This window comes from Hypanus sabinus, chromosome 29 (genome assembly GCF_030144855.1).
Source record: "Hypanus sabinus isolate sHypSab1 chromosome 29, sHypSab1.hap1, whole genome shotgun sequence".
NCBI classification, from domain to species: domain Eukaryota; kingdom Metazoa; phylum Chordata; class Chondrichthyes; order Myliobatiformes; family Dasyatidae; genus Hypanus; species Hypanus sabinus.
The window spans coordinates 14,802,122-14,826,466 of record NC_082734.1 but is presented as its reverse complement, the minus strand read 5'-3'; the positions used below and the strand labels follow the sequence as shown (position 1 = coordinate 14,826,466).

General features: G+C 42.5%; 1 protein-coding gene across 1 annotated transcript in view; it reads left to right on the top strand.

The window, feature by feature from the left end:
• Positions 1-9,364, top strand: part of LOC132383035 (ankyrin repeat and fibronectin type-III domain-containing protein 1-like) — a 214,250-nt gene extending 204,886 nt beyond the window's left edge. The window contains exons 18-19 of the mRNA XM_059953740.1: positions 42-246; positions 4,285-9,364. Of these exons, the coding sequence (XP_059809723.1) occupies positions 42-246; positions 4,285-4,718 (639 nt within the window). The 3' untranslated portion in view covers positions 4,719-9,364. The remainder of the gene's footprint in view (positions 1-41; positions 247-4,284) is intronic.
• Positions 9,365-24,345: the final 14,981 nt, after the last annotated feature.

Here is a 24,345-nt window from a genome sequence, read left to right as displayed (position 1 = left end):
TATTCCGCATACTATAACAAGCTGGATTGTTTCAACTTTAGCAACTGGATGATATTTGGAAGGAGGTCCGCTGGATCACAGATGTGCTGCAGTATGCCCGATATCGCCAACCTCCCACCGGAACCCCTCTGTCCTGGATCCTGGAGATACCAAGCACAGTGAACAGTAGGAAAGCAGATCCAGTCACAAAACCCCAGAATACTGCTGATTTCTCTCTGGATTATAATGACATAAACAAATCTTCAGGTATGCATTTTATGAAAAGTATTTGATAATTTGCAAATTCAATGAGTTCTTCTGTACATGCACTTAACTAGTTCACATATGCTTGTGCTGCATCTTTCCCTTAGTTTTGGTCAACCTTTTCCCAAATTGTTTACAAATAATGCCAGTGCTCTGACTAACCATTCACTGCAGAGTTTGTCCCATTTTCATCACAATGTGAATCAGATTCATTATCACTGGCATACAGTAGTTGTGAAATCTGTTGTTTTGTGACAGCAGTACAATGAAGGTATGATAATTTACAATATATTTCAATGAAAATATAAATAAATAGTGTAAAAGAGGAATAGCAAGATAGTGTTTGCGGGTTCATGGACCATTCAGAATTCTAATGGCAGAGGAGAAGAAACTATTCATAAAACGTTGAGCATGGGTCTTTAGGCTCCTGTACCTCCCTCTGATAGTAGTCAGAAGAGATGGTCCTGGACGCTGCATTCTTGAGGTACTGCTGTTTTGAAGAGTTTCTCAATGGTGGAGTGGCTTACGCCCATGATCGAGCTGACTAGATCTACAACCCTGTGAAGCCTTTTACGATCAATGGTGAATAATGAGGGAAAACTTCCCCGTTATTTCTGACCTATTAATTTTTATTACATGATTTTCAACTACCCTCCTCACTGTCCCCAGTCTCAACAGAAGCTTCAGTTTCCTAAAGGAATCCATATCACAGTTGGAACCTGACCCAAGCCAGCCTGGCCTAATGAGATTTGTACATTCCCAAGACTCAAGTCAAGTTTATTGTCATTTAACTATATACATGTATACCGTCAAACGAGATAATGTTTCTCTGGACCAGGGAGTAAAGCAAAGAAATACACATACCAAACACACAATAACTTAGGAAACTAAGAATAAAATCTACAAATTAATTATACATAAATAAACAAAATAAAGTGCATAAATTAAGTATTGTAGGGTACAGAACAAAGTAACTGGTGACATTTCAAATGTGATATGGTAAGGAGTTCAGAAGCCTAATGGCCTGAGGGGAAAAACTGTTTCCCATCTTGACCACTCTTGTCTTTATGCATTGGAGTCTCCTGCCTGATGGTAGAAGATCAAAGAGGATGCTGGATGGATGGGAGCGATCCTTGATAACACAAAGGGCCCTGTGTACACAGCATTCCTGGTAAATGTCCCTAATGGATGGTAGGGAGACCCCTCTGATCCTCTTGGCCATTCTCACAGTCCTTTGTAGGGACTTCCAGTCTGATGCTCAGCTGTTCCCATACCAGATGGAGATGCAGCTTGTCAGTCTGATGCTCAGCTGTTCCCATACCAGATGGAGATGCAGCTTGTCAGGACGCTCTCAAGAGTGCTCCTGTAAAATTTAGTTAAGTTGGTTGGTGGGGGGGTGGGGCTTGCTTTCCTCAATCGCCTGAGGAAGTGGAGTTGCTGCTATTCCTTCTTATTCAGGGTAGTGATATCAAGGGACCAGGTGAGGTCAGCTGTGAGGTGAATTCCCAGAAATTTAGTTCACTTAACTCTCTCTACAGAAGAAATGAAATATACCTTTGCAAAAAAGTATTCGTTGGTATGCTGGGATGGATAGGATCCAGAAAAGTACTTCAAGCAGTTTAGTTTGGCTTCTTTAATATTGCTGCACGTGAATAGCATGTTTGAAATGCTTGTATTTACAGCACTAATCAGGTCTGATCAGGGCAGGTTTGAATTACAAGGACTGAGAAGGGAGTCTTGTTCAGGTTGGACGTTGTCAGTTGTTTTGGTAATTGGTTTATTATTGTCACATGTAGTAAGATAGAGAAAAGCTTTTGTTTGCATGCTATCCTGATAAATAATTCTATACACCAAAGCAGTACCAAAGGAAAACAACAACAGATTGCAATATATTGTGTTACAGAGAAAGAGCAGTGCAGGTTGATACAAAGTGCAATGGCCATGGCAAGGGATATTGTGAGATAAGGGTTTATCTTTATTGTGTGGAAGTTCCATTCAAGAATCTTATAACAGTAGCATAGAAGCTGTCCTTGCTTTTAGGGTAGGTTTTAATTTTACAGTTGAGCAGACTGATACTGAGGATTACAAATATCAGGTAACCACAAATTAATCGAGAAAGAACCTCAGGAGAAATGTGTTCACTCAGACTGTCCATAGAACATTACAGCACAAAAACAGGCCTTTTGGTGCCGAACCATTTTTCTGTCTGGTCCCACTGACCTGCACCTGGGCCATATCCCTCCAAACCCCTCATTACATTAGAATGTAAAACTCAATACCACTGGGGGACCTTGAGTTAATCTTCACAGACGCAAACTGGTTCAGCGAGTAAGGGGTGAAGGGAATGAGCAGGTAGGGTAGGAGGAGAGAAGGAAGTACGGTTAGAGCCTCAAGCAGTTCAATCTGTTTCTGCTGTGTGAATTTTGTGAAATTCTCTAAAAGTATCAATGATTTTCTTTCAACACGTACAAACAAGCTGGAGGAACACAGCAGGTCAGACAGCATCTGTGGAAACAAACAGTCATTGTTTCAGGCCGAGAACCTTCGTCAGGACTGAAGAGGGAGGGGGCTATAAAGAAGGTGGAGGAAGGGTGGGAAGGAGAAGGCTAGTTGGTGTCAGGTTAAAAACCAATCAGAGGGAAGATCAAGGGGTGGGGGAGGGAAAGCAGGGAGGGGCTAGGCAGGAAAGGTGAAGAAGGAATGTAAGGTGAAAGCACTGAGTAGTAGAAGAAGGCAGAATCATGAGAGAGGTGATAAGCAGCTGGAGGAGGAGGTAGAGTGAAACTGAGATGGGGGAAGGGAGAGGGAGGGAAATACCGGAAGTTGGAGAATTTAATGTTCATGCCAAGGGGCTGGAGACTACCCAAGCGGTATATGAGGTGTTGCTCCTCCAACCTGAGTTTGGCCTCATCATGGCAGTAGAGGAGGCCATGTATGGACATACCCGAATGGGAATGTGAAGCAGAGTTGAAGTGGGTGGCAATCAGGAGATCCTGTCTGTTGTGGCAGACAGAGCAGAGGTGCTCGCCTACCACCCTACCAGCCTTCGGATCCATCATACTATCCTCCGCAACTTCCGCCACCTTCAGCAGGACCCCACCACTAAGCACATCTTTCCCTCTCTACCCCTCTCCACTTTCCGCAGGGATCGTTCCCTCCGTGACTCCCTGGTCCACATGTCCCTCCCCACGGATCTCCCACCTGGCACTTACCCCTACAAGCATAATTGCTACACCTGTCCCTACACCTCCTCTCTTACCATCATTCAGGGCCCCAAACAGTCCTTCCAGGTGAAGCAACACTTCACTTGTGAGTCTGTTGGGGTCATCTATTGCATCCAGTGCTCCTGGTGCAGCCTCCTCTACATCGGCGAGACCCGACGCCAATTGGGGGACCGCTTCATCGAGTACCTCCGCTCCGTCTGCCACAACAGTCAGGATCTCCTGATTGCCACCCACTTCAACTCTGCTTCACAATCCCATTCAGATATGTCCATACATGGCCTCCTCTACTGCCATGATGAGGCCAAACTCAGGTTGGAGGGGCAACATCTCATATATCATCTGGGTAGTCCCCAGCCCCTTGGCATGAACATTGAATTCTCCAACTTCCAGTAATTCCCTTCCTCTCCCCTCCCCCATCCCAGTTTCACTCTGCCTCCTCCTCCAGCTGCTTAGCACCTCTCTCATGATTCTACCTTCTTCTACTACCATAGTGCTTTCTCCTTAAATTCCTTCTTCACCTCTCCTGCCTATCCCCTCCCTGCTTTCCCTCCCTCACCCCTTGATCTTTCCTCTGATTGGTTTTTAACCTAACACCCACAAGCTTTCTCCTTCCCACCCTCCCCCCACCTTCTTTATAGGGCCCCTGGCCCCTCCCTCTTCAATCCTGACAAAGGGTCTCGGCCCGAAACATTGACTGTTCGTTTCCACAGATGCTGCCCGACCTGCTGAGTTCCTCCAGCTTGTTTGTACATGTTGATTGGACCACAGCATCTGCAGTGTACTTTGTGTTTAATGATTTTCTTTCACTTTCTCATAGACTGTAAACAAATCCTGGATGAAGATGATGTTTTCTGGCCAGTGGAAAAAGACTACGATTCGAAGCCAGTTCTCACATCCAAGCAAATAGATCCAGTGTGGCCCTTTACCAGGGAGCACCATCTCTGGGGCACTGACACTGCCATAGACACAGACTGTATGAAGCCTCAGCAACACTTCGCTCTCCGTAGTGAGCCACACAGACACAGGAAAGCTGACAAAGAGCACTATCGGACAGGGAGTCTGGAACTTAAAGGCCAGGCAGTCAAGGAAGGCACTTCTTTCAAGTTCTGGTCACAGCCAACATCAGTGGATGAGAGCACAGAGCAGTCTGATCATGAAGAGCACTACCCTTTCACTACTGAGGCTGTGCAACACATCCATCTACCTGAATGTAGTTTAGTGGAGTGGATCAAAGAGTCTCAGGATACCTAAGCATTCTGTTAACTTAAAACTGGATTGACTGCTCAGATGTAAAAATCCCACCTCAGATTGGAATTACACAGCTTCTCTGAGATATTTGCAAATGGATTCAGGTGGTCGGGATGTTCAGAACTTGCTTTGTTTCATGAGGGAAGGGTTTGTGAATCTATAAGATGTTCAGAACTCACTTTGTTCCATGAGAAAGGTTTTGCATTTCTATGGCACCTTTCATGACCACCAGACATCTGAAAGTGGATTACGTTTTTGCTATAGTCGCTCTTGGATGGAAGAAACGCCCTGACAGTTTGTGCAGAGCAAGATCACACAGGATAATAACTGTGCTGATTGTTGTTTAAATGATAAAGGGAAAACTCCCCTGATCTTCTTCAAAAGTAATGCCTGCCATCTTTTATGTCTCCTCTTGTGGGCACTTAACACTACATCTCAAAGGGAGTACCTGTGACTGCAGCATTCCCCCAATGCTGCACCTATATAACAACAAAGAATGAGGCCATTCAGCCCAGCATCAACATGTTGACTGAAGAATAATTCACCCAGATTAATCTCGCTTTAGCTCTTCTACCGTACCCTTCTAGGTTACTATCGTATCCAGGTACATTTGCAGTGTGATGCAGGTTTCTGAATTTCTTCCCATTCGGGTGGGGAGCACAAGATTTTCACACTGTGCTGTCCTGAAGAAGAATCTTGGCCCGAAATGTCAACAATTCCTTTCCTTGCACAGAAACTGCTTGAACTGCTGAATTCCTCCAGCAGGTTGTTTGTTGCTCCAGATTTTCATCATATGCTGAATGAAAAGAATAATTTCAACTGCTTTTTAACCTTCTACTAATTCTTTAAAATTTATGCCCCTGGCTATTTAAAATCTCTCTCAGAAACGTAGTCTTAGAAAATCATGGAACAGAAGATCATTTGATCGATATGTTCAAATTACTCCCAACAGCACGGTCTGGAGCCCATAACATTGTAGGTTATCGTGCTTCAAATGCTCATCCAAGAACTTTTATAAATGTTCTGAACGTTTTGTCATTGCAAAAGACTGAGCTCCTGATCCCGTCACACTTGAGGTTAAAGAGAATTCTCAATTCCCACTTATAATTTTCTTAAATTTATATCCTTTATTTTTACTTTTAAAATGTTGTGAACACTCACAGGTCAGACAGAGTCTGTGGAAAGAAAAACAATTAACCTTCCAGATCAGAAATTCTTCATCAAACTGAAAAAGTAAGAGAAGTTCTTGATTTCTGTGCTCAAGGAAATAGGTTCTTCCTGTCTAAACTTCCATTTGTTATACCTCTCAATTAAATTTCTTTCCATTCTGTGGGGGAAAAAAAAACACAGCCTAGTCAGTTTCTCCTCATAACTGGCTAGTTTCTCCTCATGTAATACCTCTGTACCCTCTCTAATGCAAGTGCATTTACAGTGTGGTGATCAGACCTGTGCCTGCACTAGCTGTGTTTAGTGAGTGTTTGATACAGTTCTAGCTCTAATGTTCTTGGCTGTCATTAATAAAGACAAGTATCCTGTGTACTGCTACCTCTGTAATCTGCCATTCTGCACTCCAAGATCTCTCTGTTTTCATGTTTGCTAACAACATAAGGTTATTTGGCCCATGAAGTCTCTACAGTTCTCAGAACAGTCCCATCAATCCCATTCACACATTTATTTTTCTACAACCTATTTTCTCTCACAAGCCCAGCAACTCCACTCTGAGTCTCCCAACACCCACTTACTCTTGGGGTAATTTGCAGAAGCCAAGTACAGTGGATTCTGGTTAATTGGAACACATCATGACCCAGTATATTTTAGCCCAAATAAGCATCTACCTATTTAGCCAAAGTTTCATGAAAATTGTTAAAAAGATATAAAAAAAGACTAACTGCCATTTAACTGACTAACAAATTGTGTATTTAAATAAAATATACAACAAATTAGAACAGTACCAATACTACTATAGTACTATAAAACTGTATTGGCTCCTAATAGTTATTAATGGAGGAATTCATCCAATTATTGCTGTCATGTTGTTTTTGATTGAGTGTAAATGAACAAAATCAGCATAGACATCTAGTGTAGATAATGGACTGCCTTCATATGATACTCTCAATAATATTCATTTTCACTGTAAAATTCAAGAGAGGGGGTCTTTGGATCCAACTTTTCACTTTCCCGTGGATTTAGTAATCTTTTACTGAAATAGTTAACCTTTTCTTCGTTATCCTTTAGCTTAATATGGAAGAAATGCCTGCATTGTGCTCCAAAGCCACTGAATTTAAAGTCCAGCACATCCCCTTGGTCCTACCTTTTTGATTTGTGAGAAGGGAAATTATCTGAACTCTCCAACCCAAATGCTTCCCACTACTCCAACACCAATTCACCTTTAAGTAGCAGTTTATAGTCCACCTTTGCTGAGGTGCATTTCACCTGGTAGAGGACCTTGGTTCCAGTTCTTACCTTTGTCTTTTACTAATACTATACTGGCCTTATGAATTATGGGCACTATCAACAACATTACTCCACACTGATATCCTCCTGCCTAGTATGGTTCCCGAAAATTATCCATCCAAACTACCCTCTCTACCATTAACCATTTCTAAATTGCTGAATCTACACTCACATTTCCATGATTTGTCAAGCTAGATTAAAGCCTTCAGCAGATTTAGTAAACACACATATTCATAATGATATGTAATGCAACCAGCTTAGAAAAGTCCCTCCCAGAAAAGAATGGCCTCAGTTTTCCAGTCATGTGAACCCCTCTCTACTGCAATCTCTCTCAGCAATGAATTCAGCTACACTACAGGTCATCCCCAGGTTATGAAAGGGTTCCATTCCTGTGAACTGTCCATAATTCAAACAGATTGCAAGTCAGAAATGCAGCTGTGAACTGACGCCCCACCCAACAGAAGTTGCCTATGGCTCCATATCAGTCTGCAAATGTATCACTCCCAGCCCAGTCTCCTCAACATTCATTCGCATGTACAGGCCGTACAAAAGTCAGTAAGCTGGTGAGGACCTGTAAATTTATTTTTGTTCACATTGGCACTGCAGTTTCAGCCTGGTTTATGTGCACCTGTCTCATGCGTGCAACTTCAACACACAGGGCTTGTGGTCAAGACAGAGATCTGGAAACCACCTAGGCAGAAGGTTCCTGTGGGGAAATGAGGTAAGTCTTATTCCACTGCCTGGTTTGCAGCTTCCCAGATTCTAAAAGACTGATCATTCAAGAATAATGGTTTGGCACTGACTATATGGGCCAAAGGGCCTCTTTCTATATTGTATTTTTCTGTGCCTTTAATACTTGAGATCATTACATCAGTCTCCTCCTTGAAATGGAAATTAAGATATATGTATGGAGTGCTTTTCCCTTAACTTTCATTGGGAAATGATCAATGTATTCTGGTAGATCTAAACCATTAATGTTAGAAATTTCCTGACAATGGTTCATTGCAATAATTATTAGCAAATTCCAAGCACCTTTAAAGCATTGAGTTTTATCATAACTTGAACAGTACAGCTCACCAAGGAAGACTTTAGTCCTATCAAACCTGTCACCTTCTTAGGACTTTCTGATTAGTCCTGTTGTCTGCACCACACATTTTATATTTTCAAATGTTTATTCAATTTCTTTTTGATACTGAATTTGTTTACTCCACCCTCTGTAAAGCTGGTGTTCAGGCCACAATGTGATCTTCATCATCATGATCTTCTGGTCCTCTCATCAATTATCTTAATAAAGGCCAGAGGGATTTACCATCAGCAAACTAAAAACTCTGGCAATCTATCCACCAAAGATCAGACAACTCAATGCAATTTGTGATTCTGTATTCCTTTGTCATTTAAATATTGTATTTCTGTTGTTTTGTGAATATCACTGTGGCCTCATTAGTGAATATATCTGAACGCTGATTTGGGTCAACAAAAACAGCTGACTATAAATCTTTTACTTTAGTAAAATGTCTCAAGGAACTTCCTAAAGTATGCTATAAAATAAATTAGCCCCATAGGCCAATATTAGGACCAATGCTAGAGACTTACTCAAATTGTGGTCATAAAACATCATCCAAGATTACCTAATTTGGTTCTAAAGAATGTATCACAAATTATGTTAATATCTTCATTATCCTTTTCACAACAGCATCAACCCAGTCACAGGCTCTGTGGTAAACAAGAGTGGCTCAGAGACAGTTCCTGAGTTTTCTTACCCCTGGACACCTCTAGAGACAGCTGAGCCAGAAGTGTATCTTTGGTCATTGATTTTATTTATTTCTTCAAAGGAGGTACTATCACTGCCAATGGCATTACTGTTCTTTAATAATTGCCACTGAACTGAGAGAGCAGTGCAAATTTAACAGCGTTGGAAAATTTGGACTCACAAATGGGCCAGATCTGGTAAGGTCAGCAGATTTTCTTCCCTGAAGAACATTAATCAACTAGATAGGCTCTGCTGGGATTAACTTTAATTCCAGATTTAATTACTTGAATTTACCACCACCACCATCTCACCCCCCCCCCACAGCTACTGAAATGGGATTTAAACTCATATCTCCAAATCAATGACCTAGAAATCTGACTACTAATCCAGTAAGTTAACACTATCATAATGTCTAGAGATGTTGCACTGTATCCAAAAATGCTGAGCTGCGTATGGATAAGTAATCATGCAATGATATTTGGGCATGAATCTCAGCCTTTCAATAAAATCATGTCAACTCCATTTTCCCATCATATCCCCATATCCCTTGATTCCTGTATTGTGCAAAATTTCTTATTTTTCAAAAGGCCTTACGAGAACCAGTTTGGTTTTTATAACAAACTGCAAAAGCTGCAGATGCTAAAAATCTGAAATGAAAGCAGGTTCTTTGGAGGGAGAGTAATAGAGTTAATGAATAAACTCTTCTCGGGCTTCCAGTTGGTACAGGTATCGATTATAACCAACACTTCAATGACAAACTCTGCCATCCTTTTTTTTAACGTTTCACATTGATGAACCTCATTGGGATTGAGCAAAATTAGAATTACAACATATTTTGAGTTGCAAAAAAGGAGAGCAACGGAGTGATCAAAGGGATGTCTGATTGGGGAGAGGCCAACATTGAATGTCACTTGTGCTAGCAGTGCTGACTGAGAGCACGGTGAAGTTTGGTAATTACACTCGATCTGCCTGGGAGGCTGTAAACAGAAGGTGAAGAACATAATGGGAGATGCAACAATCTGCAGATGCTGAAAATCTGAAATAAAACAGAATGCTGGGAATTGTCAAGTCTGCAAGCATCTTTCCAGAAAGAAATAAAAAAGTTAATTTTATAGGTTAATGATCTGAACTGACTATCATTCTAATTGACTGGCTATCTGAATTCAAGAACTACTGAGTTCAGTAAGGAACATACCAAAGCAGGAAATGAGATGCTTGCACTTGAACTTTTCCACTGCATTGTTGGTAAATGCAAGGGACTATTGACCAGGAGAATTAGGTGATAGACAACTGAAAGTCAAGACCTTTATAACAATGCAGCAGCGAATGTGACTAATACAGTCACTAACATTTTCCGGAGTCCTTTATAAACAAATACAAATTCACAAGGTCAAATTGGAAGATCGAGCTCTTAAAATTATTAGCCTTGGTTGTTCTTGAAAAAGTAACCTATACTACTGAATCCCTCCTCATGGACAATCCCCTATCCAAGAAAAGTCTGTTGATTCTTTGTCTTAATTCCTTTAAAGCAAGTATTTCCTTGCTTGAGTAAGGACTGCGATACATTTAATTTCATTAATTTCATTCTTCCAATGTAGACAGAAACATAAGGATTAAGTTGAGCAATACACAAAAGTGCTGAAGAAATTCAGCAGGTCACCCTGTGTCTAATCAAAGGTTTCAGCCTGTAACACAAGCTTTTCATTTCCCTCTGTGGATACTAAAGATATAATTATCATTGTTTGCCACACTTACATGAAAAATATAGTGAAAAATATTGTTTGTGTCAAAGACCAACACAATCCAAGGATGTCCTGGGGACAGCTCGCAAATGTCACCATGCTTTTAGCATTAACATAGCATCCCCACAACTTACTAACCGGTTTGTCTTTGGAATATGGGGAAAACCCACATGGGCAGTTTACCATCACATTAAATGTATTGCACAAAAACAGACCAATAATTGGTGGAATGCTCATGGTGGCACATTTGATAGAGCCACAGCTTCGGTGTCTCAGTTTCAATCCTGGCTTCTATTGCTGTCTGTGTGGAGTTTGCACCTTTTCCCTGTGCACATAATATTATGCAAGGGGGGTCACTAGACCCCCAGGCTGGCAATCACTGGTCTGGAGCAATGGACAATAGATGTTTGGGTCAAGTCTCTACATCTGCACTGAATCCCAGCATGACAAAGGTGGAGGTAAGAGAATAACTGCCCTACTGATTAGAGAGAACATGACATAAGTATTTAGAATATCCTGTGGGGAATCAGAATCAGGTTTAATATCACCGGCCTCTGTCATGAAATTTGTTAACTTTGCAGCAGCAGTACAATGCAATACATGATAATGTTTTTAAGAATTACAGTAAATATATATGTAATTAAATAAGTAGTGCAAAAACAGATATAAAGAGTAGTGTTCATGGGTTCAATGTCCATTCAGAAATCAGATGACAGCAGGGAAGAAGCTATTCCTGAATCATTGAGCATGTGCCTTCAGGCTTTTGTATCTTCTTCCTGATGGTAACAATGAGAAGAGGGCGTGTCCTAGATGGTGGGGGTCCTCAATGATGGATGCTGCCTTTCTGAGGTACTGCTACATAAAGATGTATTGGATACTACAGAGGCTAGTGCCCCATGATGGAGCTGACTAATTTTGCAACACTGCAGCTTATTTCTATGCTGAAACCACACACCCCACCCATGCCAGACAGTGATGCAGCCAGTTAAAATGTTTTCCACAGTACTCCTGTAGAAATCTGTGAGAGTCGTAGGTGACATACTAATCTCCTCAAACTCAGAATGAAAAGTATATATTGCCTTCTTTATATTTGCATTGATATGTTGGGACTAAGTTAGATCCTCAAAGATATTAACAACTTGAAATTGCTCACTCACTCCACTTTTAATTCCTTTATAAGGACTGGTGTGTGTTTCCTCATCTTACCCTTTCTGAAATCCACAATCAGTTCTTTGGTGTTACTGACATTGAGTGCTAGGTTGTTACTGCAACACCACTCAACTTGCTGGTATATCTTGCCCCTGTACGCCATCTCGTCACCATCTGAGATTCTGCCAACATGGTTGTATCGTCAGCAAATTTATAGATGGTATTAGAGTTGTGCCTAGCCACACAGTCATAGGTGTGGAAAAGAGTAGAGCAGTGGGCTAAACTAAGCTGAGGTGCACCAGTGTTGATTGTCAGTGAGGTGGTGATGTTATTTCTAATCCACACAGATTGTGGTTTTCTGGTTAGGAAGTTGAGAATCCAGTTACAGAGGTCCAGGATCTGTAGCTTTTTGATTAGGACTGTAGGAATGGCAGTGTTAAGTGCTGAGCTGTAGTCAATAAAAAGCATCCTGAGACAGGTATTTGTATTGTATAAGTGATCCATAGCTGTGTGGAGAGCCAATGAGATTGTGTCTGCGTAAGACCTATTGTGGCAATAGGCAAATTGCAGTGGGCAAGACATATTTTTCATTCTGAGTTTGAGGAGATTAGTATGAGATTATACTCACAGATTTCTACAGGTGTACTGTGGAAAGCATTGCTGAGGCAGGAGTTGATTCTAGCCATGACCAACTTCTCAAAGCACTTCATCACCATAGATGTGAGTACTACTGGACGATAGTTGTTAAGGCAGTGCACGCTGCTCTTCTAGGGCATTCATAAAATTGTTGCCCTTTTGAAGCAGGTGGGAACTTCTGACTAGCATTGAGAGATTGAAAATGTCTTTGGATACACAGCCAGTTTGTTGGCACAAGTTTTCAGAGCCTTACCAGGGCCTGCCACCTTCCGAGGATTCGGCCTCCTGAAAGACAGCCTGACATCAGCCTCCGAGACAGAGATCACAGGGTCACTGGGTGCTGCAGGGATTCTCATAGCTGTAGTTCTATTCTCCCTTTCAAAGTGAGCATAAAAGGCATTGAACTCGTCTGGGAATGAAGCATCACTTCCATTCATGATGTTGAGTTTTGCTTTGTGGGAGCAAACCCTGACAGAGTTGACATGCGTCCATTGTCGCCTCCAGCTTTGCTTGGAATTGTTCCTCAGCTCTTGAAATAGCCCTCTGCAAGTATTACCTGGTTTTCTTATACAGGTATGGGTCGCCAGACTTGAATGCCGCTGATCTAGCCCTCAGCAGACTACAAACTTCTGGTTCATCCATGGCTTTCAATTTGGGTCACGTTCATCCAGGTTTTAATGAAGTCAGTGATGGCATACTCATTCAGACTCTAAGATGAATCCATAAATACAGTTTAATCCACCAATTCAAAGCAGTCTTATAAGCACTCCTGTGCTTCCATTGTCCATACCTTCTTAGTCCTCACTACCTGGTGCTATAGTCTTCAGTATCTGCCTATCCTCAGGCTGTAGAAGTACAGCCAGGTGATCAGACTTTCTAAAGTGTGGGTGTGGGATAGCACAACAAGCACACTTGACGGTGGTGTAACAGTGGTCCAGTGTGTTGGTTCCTCTGGTACTACAAGTGATTTGTAATTATTTAGACTTTTTCAAGCTGGCCTGGTTGAAATACCCCAAAATGATGGGGTAGGCATCAAGATGTGCTGTTTCATATCTATTGATCACACCACACAATTCATCTAGAGCCTGCTTGACATGGGCCTGAGGTGGGATGTACACCACTACCAAAATGATCACTGAAATCTCCCACAGCAGGTAAACTAACCGGTATTTTATCATGGGGTGTTCCAGTACTGGCATAGCACTCCTACATTTGAACACCACTAGGAGTTGATCATGAAGCATACTCCACCACCCTAGGCTTTAAAATTTTCTGCAAGGCCATAAGAGAATTTAGAAATAAAAAAAGGGTGATCACTTTGATGGGATTAGACTAGAGAAGTCAGCAGGAATTGGAGGAGCGAATATGCAGGGAAATCACAAATAATTAGGAATAATTAATATTGTTAATAATAATGTTACATTTAGTATTGTGGCATGTTAATTATGACAATAACATGTTGCTATACACATCACAAATATGTTTGGCATAACAGAAAAGTTTTCTCAACAATATACAGATGGCATATTAGAGTAGAGCTAAATTCAATCTCCTCTTTAGGAATGAGGCTGGGCAAGTGATTGAAGTGTCAATGGGGGTGTACTTTGGTCCCAGTAATCATATTGTAATGACCATAATTGTTTCAAGGTAGTAATGGAAAAAGGTAAGACTAGTCTTAAGTTAAATTGGGTGAAAGCTAGTTTCGATTACATCAGATGGGAACTCTCAAAAGCTGACTGAGAAAGGCTATTTGCAGGTAAGAGGATGTATAAAAAGTGGAAAATTTTTAAAAGTAAGATAGGGAGAATTTAGGGGCAGCAGGTTACTATTAGAGTGAGGGGCCAGACTGGCAACATTAGGAAACCTATGTTTACAAGAGATATCAAAATAGAGTTTATTGTCATCTGCACAAGTATATGTTTGCACAGGTGCAATGAAAAACTTTCTTGTAGCAGTGTCACAGGCATGTTGCTTATAAGCAGCAGATACAAGAAAAACGTGTAACACTTGCTTTGCCTAGCGGCTTAATATAGGGGGTGATGACACCCAAAATCTCATTTGGGTGGATGCTGCATGATGTGTCTGCTGTTACAAATCAGTACCCCAAAATAACAAACAGTACACAATATGCGATTAAACAATTAAGCTTTATAACTCTTACTTTGACTATATGGTTAGTAGAGAAACAAAAAAAACTCGGCCTTTTCTTCTAAGAGTGACGGAAGATGAGAGGTGACCTGATAGAACTGTTTAAGATGATGAGAGGCATTGGTCGTGTGGATAGGCAGAGGCTTTTTCCCAGGGCTGAAATGGCTAGCATGAGGGGGCATAGTTTTAATGTGCTTGGAAGTAGGTACAAGGTGGACGTCAGAGGTATGTTTTTCATACAGAGTGGTGGGTGCATAGAATGCACTGCCAGTGAGGGTGGTAGAGACAGATACAATAGGGTCTTTTAAGAGACTGTTAGCTAGGTACATGGAGCTTAGAAAAATAAAGAGCTATGTGGTAGGGAAATTCTAGGCAGCTTCTAAAGTAGGTTACATGGTCAGCACAACATTGTGGGCCAAAAGGCCTGTAACGTGCTGTAGATTTTCTGGGCAGAGTCCACTACTCCCTGCAGCTTCTCAGGTTCCTACACATTCAAATTGACTTACTAGACTATAATGCAACTAATCAGGATACATCTGTAGAAGTTTGTTAGTATTCGATGACAAGACAAACTTCCTTAACTTCTTAAACAAGTAAGTACACTGACTCACTTTCCTTTGGATTACATCCATATGCTAGGACCATGACAGGTTAATGTCCTGGAATTTAAAGCTGCTGACTCTCTCTACCACTAGTCCCCCAATGTAGACAGGTGAATGTTCACCTTTCTTCCTCTTCTTGAAGTCAACAAACAGACCCTTAGTTTTACTGATGTTTTTTGTAGCAGCACCCAACCAGGTGACCCATGTCACTCCAGTAAACTACCTCATTGTCACCTGTGATTTGTCCAACAACACAAGTGTCATCTGCATATATAATGAGCAGAAGAGTAGCTTTCAGAAAGTAACCTCCCTCTCATGGATTGATGTGTAACCTATGTGTGGAGCCTACAGGAAAAAGGTGAGGTCTTAACTGAATACTAGTTTGTATTTACCTTAGAGGTAGTAAGTTCAGGGGAAGGAATAGTGATATCCTGGAGCTTGTCAACATTACGAAGAAGAAGGTGTTAGGGGACATGAAATACTGGAAGATGAATAAATCCCTTTGCTCAGACCAAAATCATTCTCGGGTGCTATGTGAAGCAAAGAGGACATTTCTGAGGCCCTCTTAGAATTTTTCGCATCTTTTTAGCCATAGGTGAGCTACTAGAAGGTTAGAGGATAGCTAATATAACCATATAACAATCACAGCACGGAAACAGGCCATCTTGGCCCTCCTAGTCCATGCTGAACCCTTAATCTCACCTAGTCCCACCTACCCGCACTCAGCCCATAACCCTCCACTCCTTTCCTGTCCATATACCTATCCAATTTTACCTTAAATGACACAACTGAACTGGCCTCTACTACTTCTACAGGAAGCTCATTCCACACAGCTATCACTCTCTGAGTAAAGAAATACCCCCTCGTGTTTCCCTTACACTTCTGCCCCCTAATTCTCAAATCATGTCCTCTCGTTTGAATCTCCCCTACTCTCAATGGAAACAGTGTATTCACGTCAACTCTATCTATCCCTCTCAAAATTTTAAATACCTCGATCAAATCCCCCCTCAACCTTCTACGCTCCAATGAATAGAGACCTAACTTGTTCAACCTTTCTCTGTAACTTAATTGCTGAAACCCAGGTAACATCCTAGTAAATCGTCTCTGCACTCTCTCTAATTTATTGATATCTTTCCTATAATTCGGTGACCAGAACTGCACACAATATTCCAAATTTGGCCTTACCAATGCCTTGTACAACTTTAGCATTACATCCCAACTTCTGTACTCAATGCTTTGATTTATAAAGGCCAGCGTTCCAAAAGCCCTCTTCACCACCCTATCTACATGAGACTCCACTTTCAGGGAACTATGCACAGTTATTCCTAGATCTCTCTGTTCCTCTGCATTCCTCAATGCCCTACCATTTACTCTGTATGTTCTATTTGGATTATTCCTGCCAAAATGTAGAACCTCACACTTCTCAGCATTAAACTCCATCTGCCAACGTTCAGCCCATTCTTCTAACCGGCATAAATCTCCCTGCAAGCTTTGAAAATCCACCTCATTATCCACAACACCTCCTACCTTAGTATCATCGGCATACTTACTAATCCAATTTACCACCCCATCATACAGATCATTTAGGTATATTACAAACAACATTGGGCCCAAAACAGATCCCTGAGGCACCCCGCTAGTCACCGGCCTCCATCCAGATAAACAATTATCCACCACTACTCTCTGGCATCTCCCATCTAGCCACTGTTGAATCCATTTTATTACTCCAGCATTAATACCTAACGACTGAACCTTCTTAACTAACCTTCCATGTGGAACTTTGTCAAAGGCTTTGCTGAAGTCCATATAGACTACATCCACTGCCTTACCCTCGTCAACATTCCTTGTAACTTCTTCAAAAAATTCAATAAGGTTTGTCAAACATGACCTTCCACGCACAAATCCATGCTGGCTACTTCTAATCAGATCCCGTCTATCCAGATAATTATAAATACTATCTCTAAGAATACTTTCCATTAATTTACCCACCACTGATGTCAAACTGACAGGTCTATAATTGCTAGGCTTCCTTCTAGAACCCTTTTTAAACAATGGAACCACATGAGCAATACGCCAATCCTCCGGCACAATCCCCGTTTCTAATGACATATTAAAGATCTCAGTCAGAGCTCCTGCTATTTCTACACAAACTTCCCTCAAGGTCCTGGGGAATATCCTGTAAGGACCCGGAGATTTATCCACTTTTAAATTTCTTAAAAGCGCCAGTACCTCCACCTCTTTAATTGTCATAGGTTCCATAACTTCCTTACTTGTTTCCCACACCTTAGACAATTCAATATCCTTCTCCTTAGTGAATACCGAAGAGAAGAAATCATTCAAAATCTCTCCCATCTCCTTCGGTTCCACACATAGCTGACCACTCTGATTCTCTAAGGGGCCAATTTTATCCCTCACTATCCTCTTGCTTTTAATATAACTGTAGAAACCTTTCGGATTTACTTTCACCTTATTTGCCAAGCCAACCTCGTATCTTCTTTTAGCTTTTCTAATCTCTTTCTTAAGATTCCTTTTACATTCTTTATATTCCTCGAGCAATTCCTTTACTCCATGCTGCCTATATCTATTGTAGACATCCCTCTTTTTCTGAACCAAATTTCTAATATCCCTTGGAAACCATGGTGCTCTCAAACCTTTAACCTTTCCTTTCACCCTAACAGGAACATAAAGATTCTGTACCCTCATAATTTCACCCTTAAATGACCTCCATTTCTCTATTACATCCTTCCCATAAAACAACCTGACCCAATCCACTCTCTCTAAATCCCTTCGCATCCCCTCAAAGTTAGCCTTTCTCCAATCAAAAATCTCAACTCTAGGTCCAGTCCTGTCCTTCTCCATAATTATATTGAAGCTAATGCTATTGTGATCACTGGACCCGAAGTGCTCCCCAACACATACATCTGTCAGCTGACCTATCGCATTCCCTAACAGGAGATCCAACACTGCCCCATCTCTAGTCGGTACTTCTATGTATTGTTGCAAAAAACTATCCTGCACACATTTCACAAACTCTAAACCATCCAGCCCTTTTACAGAATGAGCTTCCCAGTCTACGTGTGGAAAATTAAAATCTCCTACAATCACCACCTTGTGTTTACTACAAATATCTGCTATCTCCTTACACATTTGCTCTTCCAACTCACGCGCCCCATTAGGTGGCCTATAATACACTCCTATCAGTGTTACTGCACCTTTCCCATTCTTCAATTCCACCCAAATGGCCTCCCTAGAGGAGCTCTCTAATCTATCCTTCCAAAGCACCGCCATAAGATTTTCTCGGACAAGCAATGCAACACCTCCTCCTCTGGCCCCTCCTACTCTATCACACCTGAAGCAACTAAATCCAGGAATATTTAGTTGCCAATCACACCCTTCCTGCAACCATGTTTCACTAATAGCTACAACATCATAATTCCAGGTATCAATCCACGCTTTAAGCTCATCCACCTTTCTTACAATGCTCCTAGCATTAAAATAGATACATTTAAGATACTCTCCATCTCCTCCTCTCTTTCCATCCCTAACAATGCATTCAAATTTATTATCCTTTTCTTTCTTCTCCCCTACATCTTCGGGCTGAGCGCATCCCTTCTCCATCACCTGCCTTTCCTCCCTCACACACTGTCTATTTACTTGTTCCACTGGTGAACTAACCTCCTCTCCCATAGTCTCCTCAAATAGTCTCCCGCCCCCCCCATCTTACTAGTTTAAAGTCCACCCTGTAGCCCTAGCAAACCTCCCCGCTAGGATATTGGTCCCCCCACGATTCAAGTGTAACCCGTCCTTCTTGAACAGGTCACTCCTGCCCCAGAAGAGGTCCCGATGATCCAGAAACTTGAATCCCTGCCCCCTGCTCCAATCCCACAGCCACGCATTCATCCTCCACCTAATTCTATTCCTACTCTCACTGTCACGTGGCACAGGCAGTAATCCCGAGATTACTACCTTTGTGGTCCTTCTTCTTAACTGCCTTCCTAACTCCCTATACTCTCGTTTCAGGACCTCTTCCCCTTTCCTTCCTATGTCATTGGTACCTACATGTACCACGACCTCTGGCTCTTCACCATCCCACTTCAGGATATCTTGGACGCGATCAGAAACGTCCCGAACCCTGGCACCAGGGAGGCAAATTACCATCCGGGACTCCCGATCACCTCCACAGAAACGCCTGTCTGAGCCCCTGACTATTGAGTCCCCTATTACTATGGACCTCTTTCTTCTAACCCTACCCTTCTGAGCTACAGGGCCGTCCTCTGTGCCGGAGGCTCGGCCACTGTCACTCCCACCAGGTAGGCTGTCCCCCCCAACAGTACTCAAACATGAGTACTTATTGTCAAGGGGTACAGCCACTGGGGTACTCTCTAGTACCTGCCTCTTCCCCTTCCTGACTGTGACCCACCTATCTGCCTCCCGTGGTCCCGGAGTGACCACCTGCCTGTAACTCCTCTCTATCACCTCCTCACTCTCCCTGACCAGGCAAAGGTCATCAAGCTGCAGCTCCAGTTCCCTAACTCGATCCCTCAGGAGCTGCAGTTCGGCGCACCTGGTGCAGATGTGGACGTCCGGGAGGCTCGGAGACTCCAGGATCTCCCACATCCGACACCGAGAACAACAAGCTGCCCTCACACTCATACCTCCCAAATAACTGAAAATACAAGAACTAAAAGATAAGCCTACTGTGCCCTCTTCCGCTTAAGCCCTCTGAGCCCAAGCCCTACACTCTGCGCCCGGCTCACTCCGCTGCCCGCTTCTTAAGGCGGCGTTCTTTATATATCTTCCCTCCTTCCCAGGCCTCCTTCACGTGCCTGCGCAGTCCCACCTCTCAGAACTCCGATCTGAGAAGCAATTGGACAATTTGAAAATGGCCGCCGCCGCACTTCCTCTCAAGCCTCGCTGTCCTCTTCCAAAATTATGCCTTAATATTGTGCCTTTAAATTAAGAAAGGCAGGAGGGATAAGTCAAGGAACCTTACGATAGTAGTATCAAAGTTATTAGAAGGGGTTCTCATCATCCCTGATGAGCTTTTATGAGAGGACGAATAGTGACACACCTGCATCAGTAGCACCCACCAACCAATGATACCAGTCTTGGAGGCGGACACACCTCAGAGCTATGTGCTTAGCTCTCTGCTCTATTGTCTCTATCTCTACAACTATGTGGCAAAGCATAGCTCCAAAGCCATCTACCAATTTGCCGACAACACCACTGTTGTTAGCAGAGTGAGGAAATAGTAACAAGGAGGCTTGATGTGTGGTGTCTTTGTCAGCAAAACCCAAGGGACTGATGGTCAACTTTAATAAGGCAGAGTCAGATGAGCATGTAGCAGTCCTCAATGAAGGGTCTGTTGTGGAAAGCACAAGCAGCTTCATGTTCCTGGGAGTCAGCATCTTGGGTGGGGGGGGGGGAGCTATCCTGGGCCCATCAGCATATCTATTTCTTAGAAGTTTAAGGAGGTTTAGCATGTCTGATGTAAGTGTAAGTGGATAGCATTCTATGACCTGGTATAAAAACTCCACAGGAACACAAGGGACTACAGAGAGTGGTGCACTTACTAATTCCATCATGGGTATAGCAATCCCCACCACAGAGGAAATCCACAGGAGGCAACATCCAACATAAGAGGCAGCCACCATCTGGGCTATGGCATTTCCTTGAGCTGCCATCAGGCAAGAGGTACATACAAGAGCCTGAAGACCCACACCTCAAACTTCAACTCAGCTTCTTCCCCACTGCTGTCAGGTTCTTGAACTGACCTGAAAAACCCTAATACTACCTCAAAGTATATATTTAACTCTCTCAACTTGCTCTAGTGTCATTATGTTAATTTTGATACTTTTGTGCATGTATATGTATGCATGTTCATTTTTTATGTAAACTTATGTTTGGAATGTTACTGAGCTGCTGCTGCTGCTAAAAGCTAATTTTCATGGTATTTATACCGTGTGAGTGTACACAGAACGCAGGTGACAGGAATAAACATGAATTTGAGAAAGGATTTAATTACATTTGAAAAGGCAAGGACTGATTGGGGATAGTGTGGCTCTGTGTATGGGAAATCATGTCTCACAAATAGGATTAGGATTTTTAAAGAGGTCATCAAGACGATTGACAATAGAAGGATAATAAATGTTCACCAAGTGGAATTTACCTAGACTTTTGTTAGTCTCATACAGTACACTGCTCTTGAACTTCAGAACTCATTGGATACAGGGTGAGCTAGCCAACTGGATACAAAATTGGCTTGGTGGTAGGGTGTGGATGGATATTGTGGAGGTTGTCTTTCAGATTGGAGGCTTGTGACTAATTATGTGCCTTAGGGGTTAAAGTCCACTATTGTTTGTTGTATACACTGAGTGGCCACTTTATTAGGTACACCGGAACACCTCGTTAATGCAAATATCTAATCAGCCAATCATGTGGGAGCATCTGAATGCATAAAATCATGCAGACACAGTCAAGCAGTTCAGTTATTGTTCAAACCAAACATCAGAATGGGGAAGAAATGTGATCTAAGTAACTTTGACCATGAATTGATAGTTGGTGCCAGGCGGGTGTTTCGAGTATCTCAGAAACTGCTGATCTCTAGTGATTTTTAAACACAACAGTCTCTAGAGTTTACACAGAATAGTGTGAAAAACAAAACAAAAAAAAAATCCAGTGAGCAGAAGTTCTGTGGACAAAAATGATGACTTGTTAATGGGAGAGATCAGAAGAGAATGGCCAGACTGGTTCAAGTTGACAGGAAGGTGACGTGTTACAACAGTGGTGTGCAGCTCTGAACACACAATACATTGAACCTTGAAGTGGTCAGGCTACAGCAGCAGAAAATGACACTGGGTTACACTCCTGTACCTAATGAAGTGGCCACTGAGTGTATCTTAATGATTTGGGTGAGAATGGATATGGTAGGATTAGTAAGTCCACAGATAAAATCGAGCATTAGTAGGATAGGTGGAGAGTGAAGATGGATTATGGATCAATGGGGGGAAGTGGACAAGGAATGACAGATGGAATTTAACTCAGACAAGTGCAGACTGGCGTTAAAGCAGGACAGAATATACATAGTGAATTGTTGTTGAGCAAAGAGACCTTGGGTGTAAGTGCACAGTTCTCTGAAGGCAGCAACAAATGTAGACAGAGTGGAAAACAAAGACATGGCGTGGTTGCCTTCTTTGGCAAAGCATTGTGTATAAGTGTTTGGATATCATGTTACAGTTGTACAAATTGTTGGTTGCTCTGCATTTGGAATATTGCTTTCAGTTCTGATCACCACACTACTGTATAACAAATATGTTATTAAGTTAGAGTGCAGAATAGATTCACAAAGATGTTAACTGGATTGCACTGCTTGAGTTGTACGGAGAAATTGGGACTGTTTTCCCTGGAGCAAAGAGGGGACATGATAGAGCTATATAAAATCATGAGAGACATGGATAAGGTAGATAACCAGAGTCTGCATCCCATGGTAGGGGGTCTGTCTATGTTGAGAGTTAAGTTGGGGGAGGAAGGAGCTATAAAGGGGATCTGAGGAGTAAATTTTTCACACAAAGTCAGTATCATCCCCTCTACCATCAGATTTCTGAATGGTCCAATTCTTGGCCTTCAAGTGTGGCTTCATGTGAAGGAAAGCTCTGATTTTTAAACCTCCGTTGCCTTGTGGCCATACCCACCCATGGGAAAGGCTTCGGGAGTAAACCCCGAGGAAGAAATTCAGAGCCAGGGTTCCTAAGGCAGTTTGATGTTGTTTACAACTTCACTCTGGGAACCTCTGCGACGACTCTGGTGTCAAACTGTATCAGCGCTTGGAGTACATCAGTGACGTGGAGAGGGGGATCCCCCTGCATGGGCAACAGGCAGTTTTTCAAATCTTTCCGACCAGCTTTGCTCCCTGGAGGGGACACAGTCCAAAAGAGGTGCAAGCCCATGATCCCCTGAGATTGACGGTTGCTTACTATTTAGGTGTATGGGATCAGTGCAGGCATGTGGGAATAGTACAGATTGGCATAGACACAATTGGGTGAAAGGCCTGTTTCTATACTATAACTCTATGACTGCACTCCTGACCAAACAGACATATTCAGATGAGGTTACCTCAACTTCAGTGTATTCAATGGCTGACCAGAAAATGGAGGTGCTGTAGAGAATGCGGGTTACCTGCGGCACGGGGACACCTGCTTCCTGACCTCTATTCCTGTGCACAGCAAGGTGAGAGTCAGATACCAACATACCTGCCCACCCCTGCCACTGCACTCAGCACTGAGGCCAGTGGTGGGTCAGAAGCATGAAGTTCTACGCATCCAACCCTGCAAATTTATAACAGTTTGTTTAACAGTAAAAGTAGGTGGGTTTATTAATTTTACTTAATGACTTAATTAATTCTGAACGTGTAACAGTGTCTTTAAATAAATTGATTACTGATTTAAATGCTTTAAAAAATTTTGTCCTTTAATGCTTTTGAATGAATTTTAAACTCCTCAACTATCAGAAATATTTAAATTAAATATGAGGGGCTTTAACGACAATAACTGTCGATGTGATGTGGAGAAAGGGCGTCAGGATCCTTGTTTATACTCGGTGGCCACGGTAAGGTTACTGAGGAGGTGATGAGAACATGAAGCAGCGACACCAGTACGAGTTGGTGCATTAAGGGAAACCAGAGGAAGATATGAACCATTCTGTGAGATGAAGAGGCTCGTGCAATGCCTGGATCTGTTGGGCTGAATAGCCTGCATTGTAAACTCTCTGTAATGCGATGAAAAGTTAGGGAGTAGATGTGGTGAGAAAGCTGAGTTACCTTGGACGAAGAGCTGTGATGGACAATCCAGTGTGACGTAGTGTCAACCTGAACTGAATCTCAGGGGAGCTCAGGACCGGCTGCCAAAGCAGCATTAGGGCGAAATGTAATCGTGTAGAGGAAACGAGCTAGAGTGGTGTCCTGCTGGTGAGCTGGGACCCTCCTGGGTGTGGGAAACCCACTGGTGAGCTAGGACTTCGTTGCGGGGGGAAGCTGATGGAGATCTGGGACTCTGATGACTGGGCATCTGATGGTGACCAGTGTGTTACCAGTCATTTTGTGGGTTGAAGCAACACTTCAGCATCAAAGCACAGCAAGGTTTATGCGATGGTCC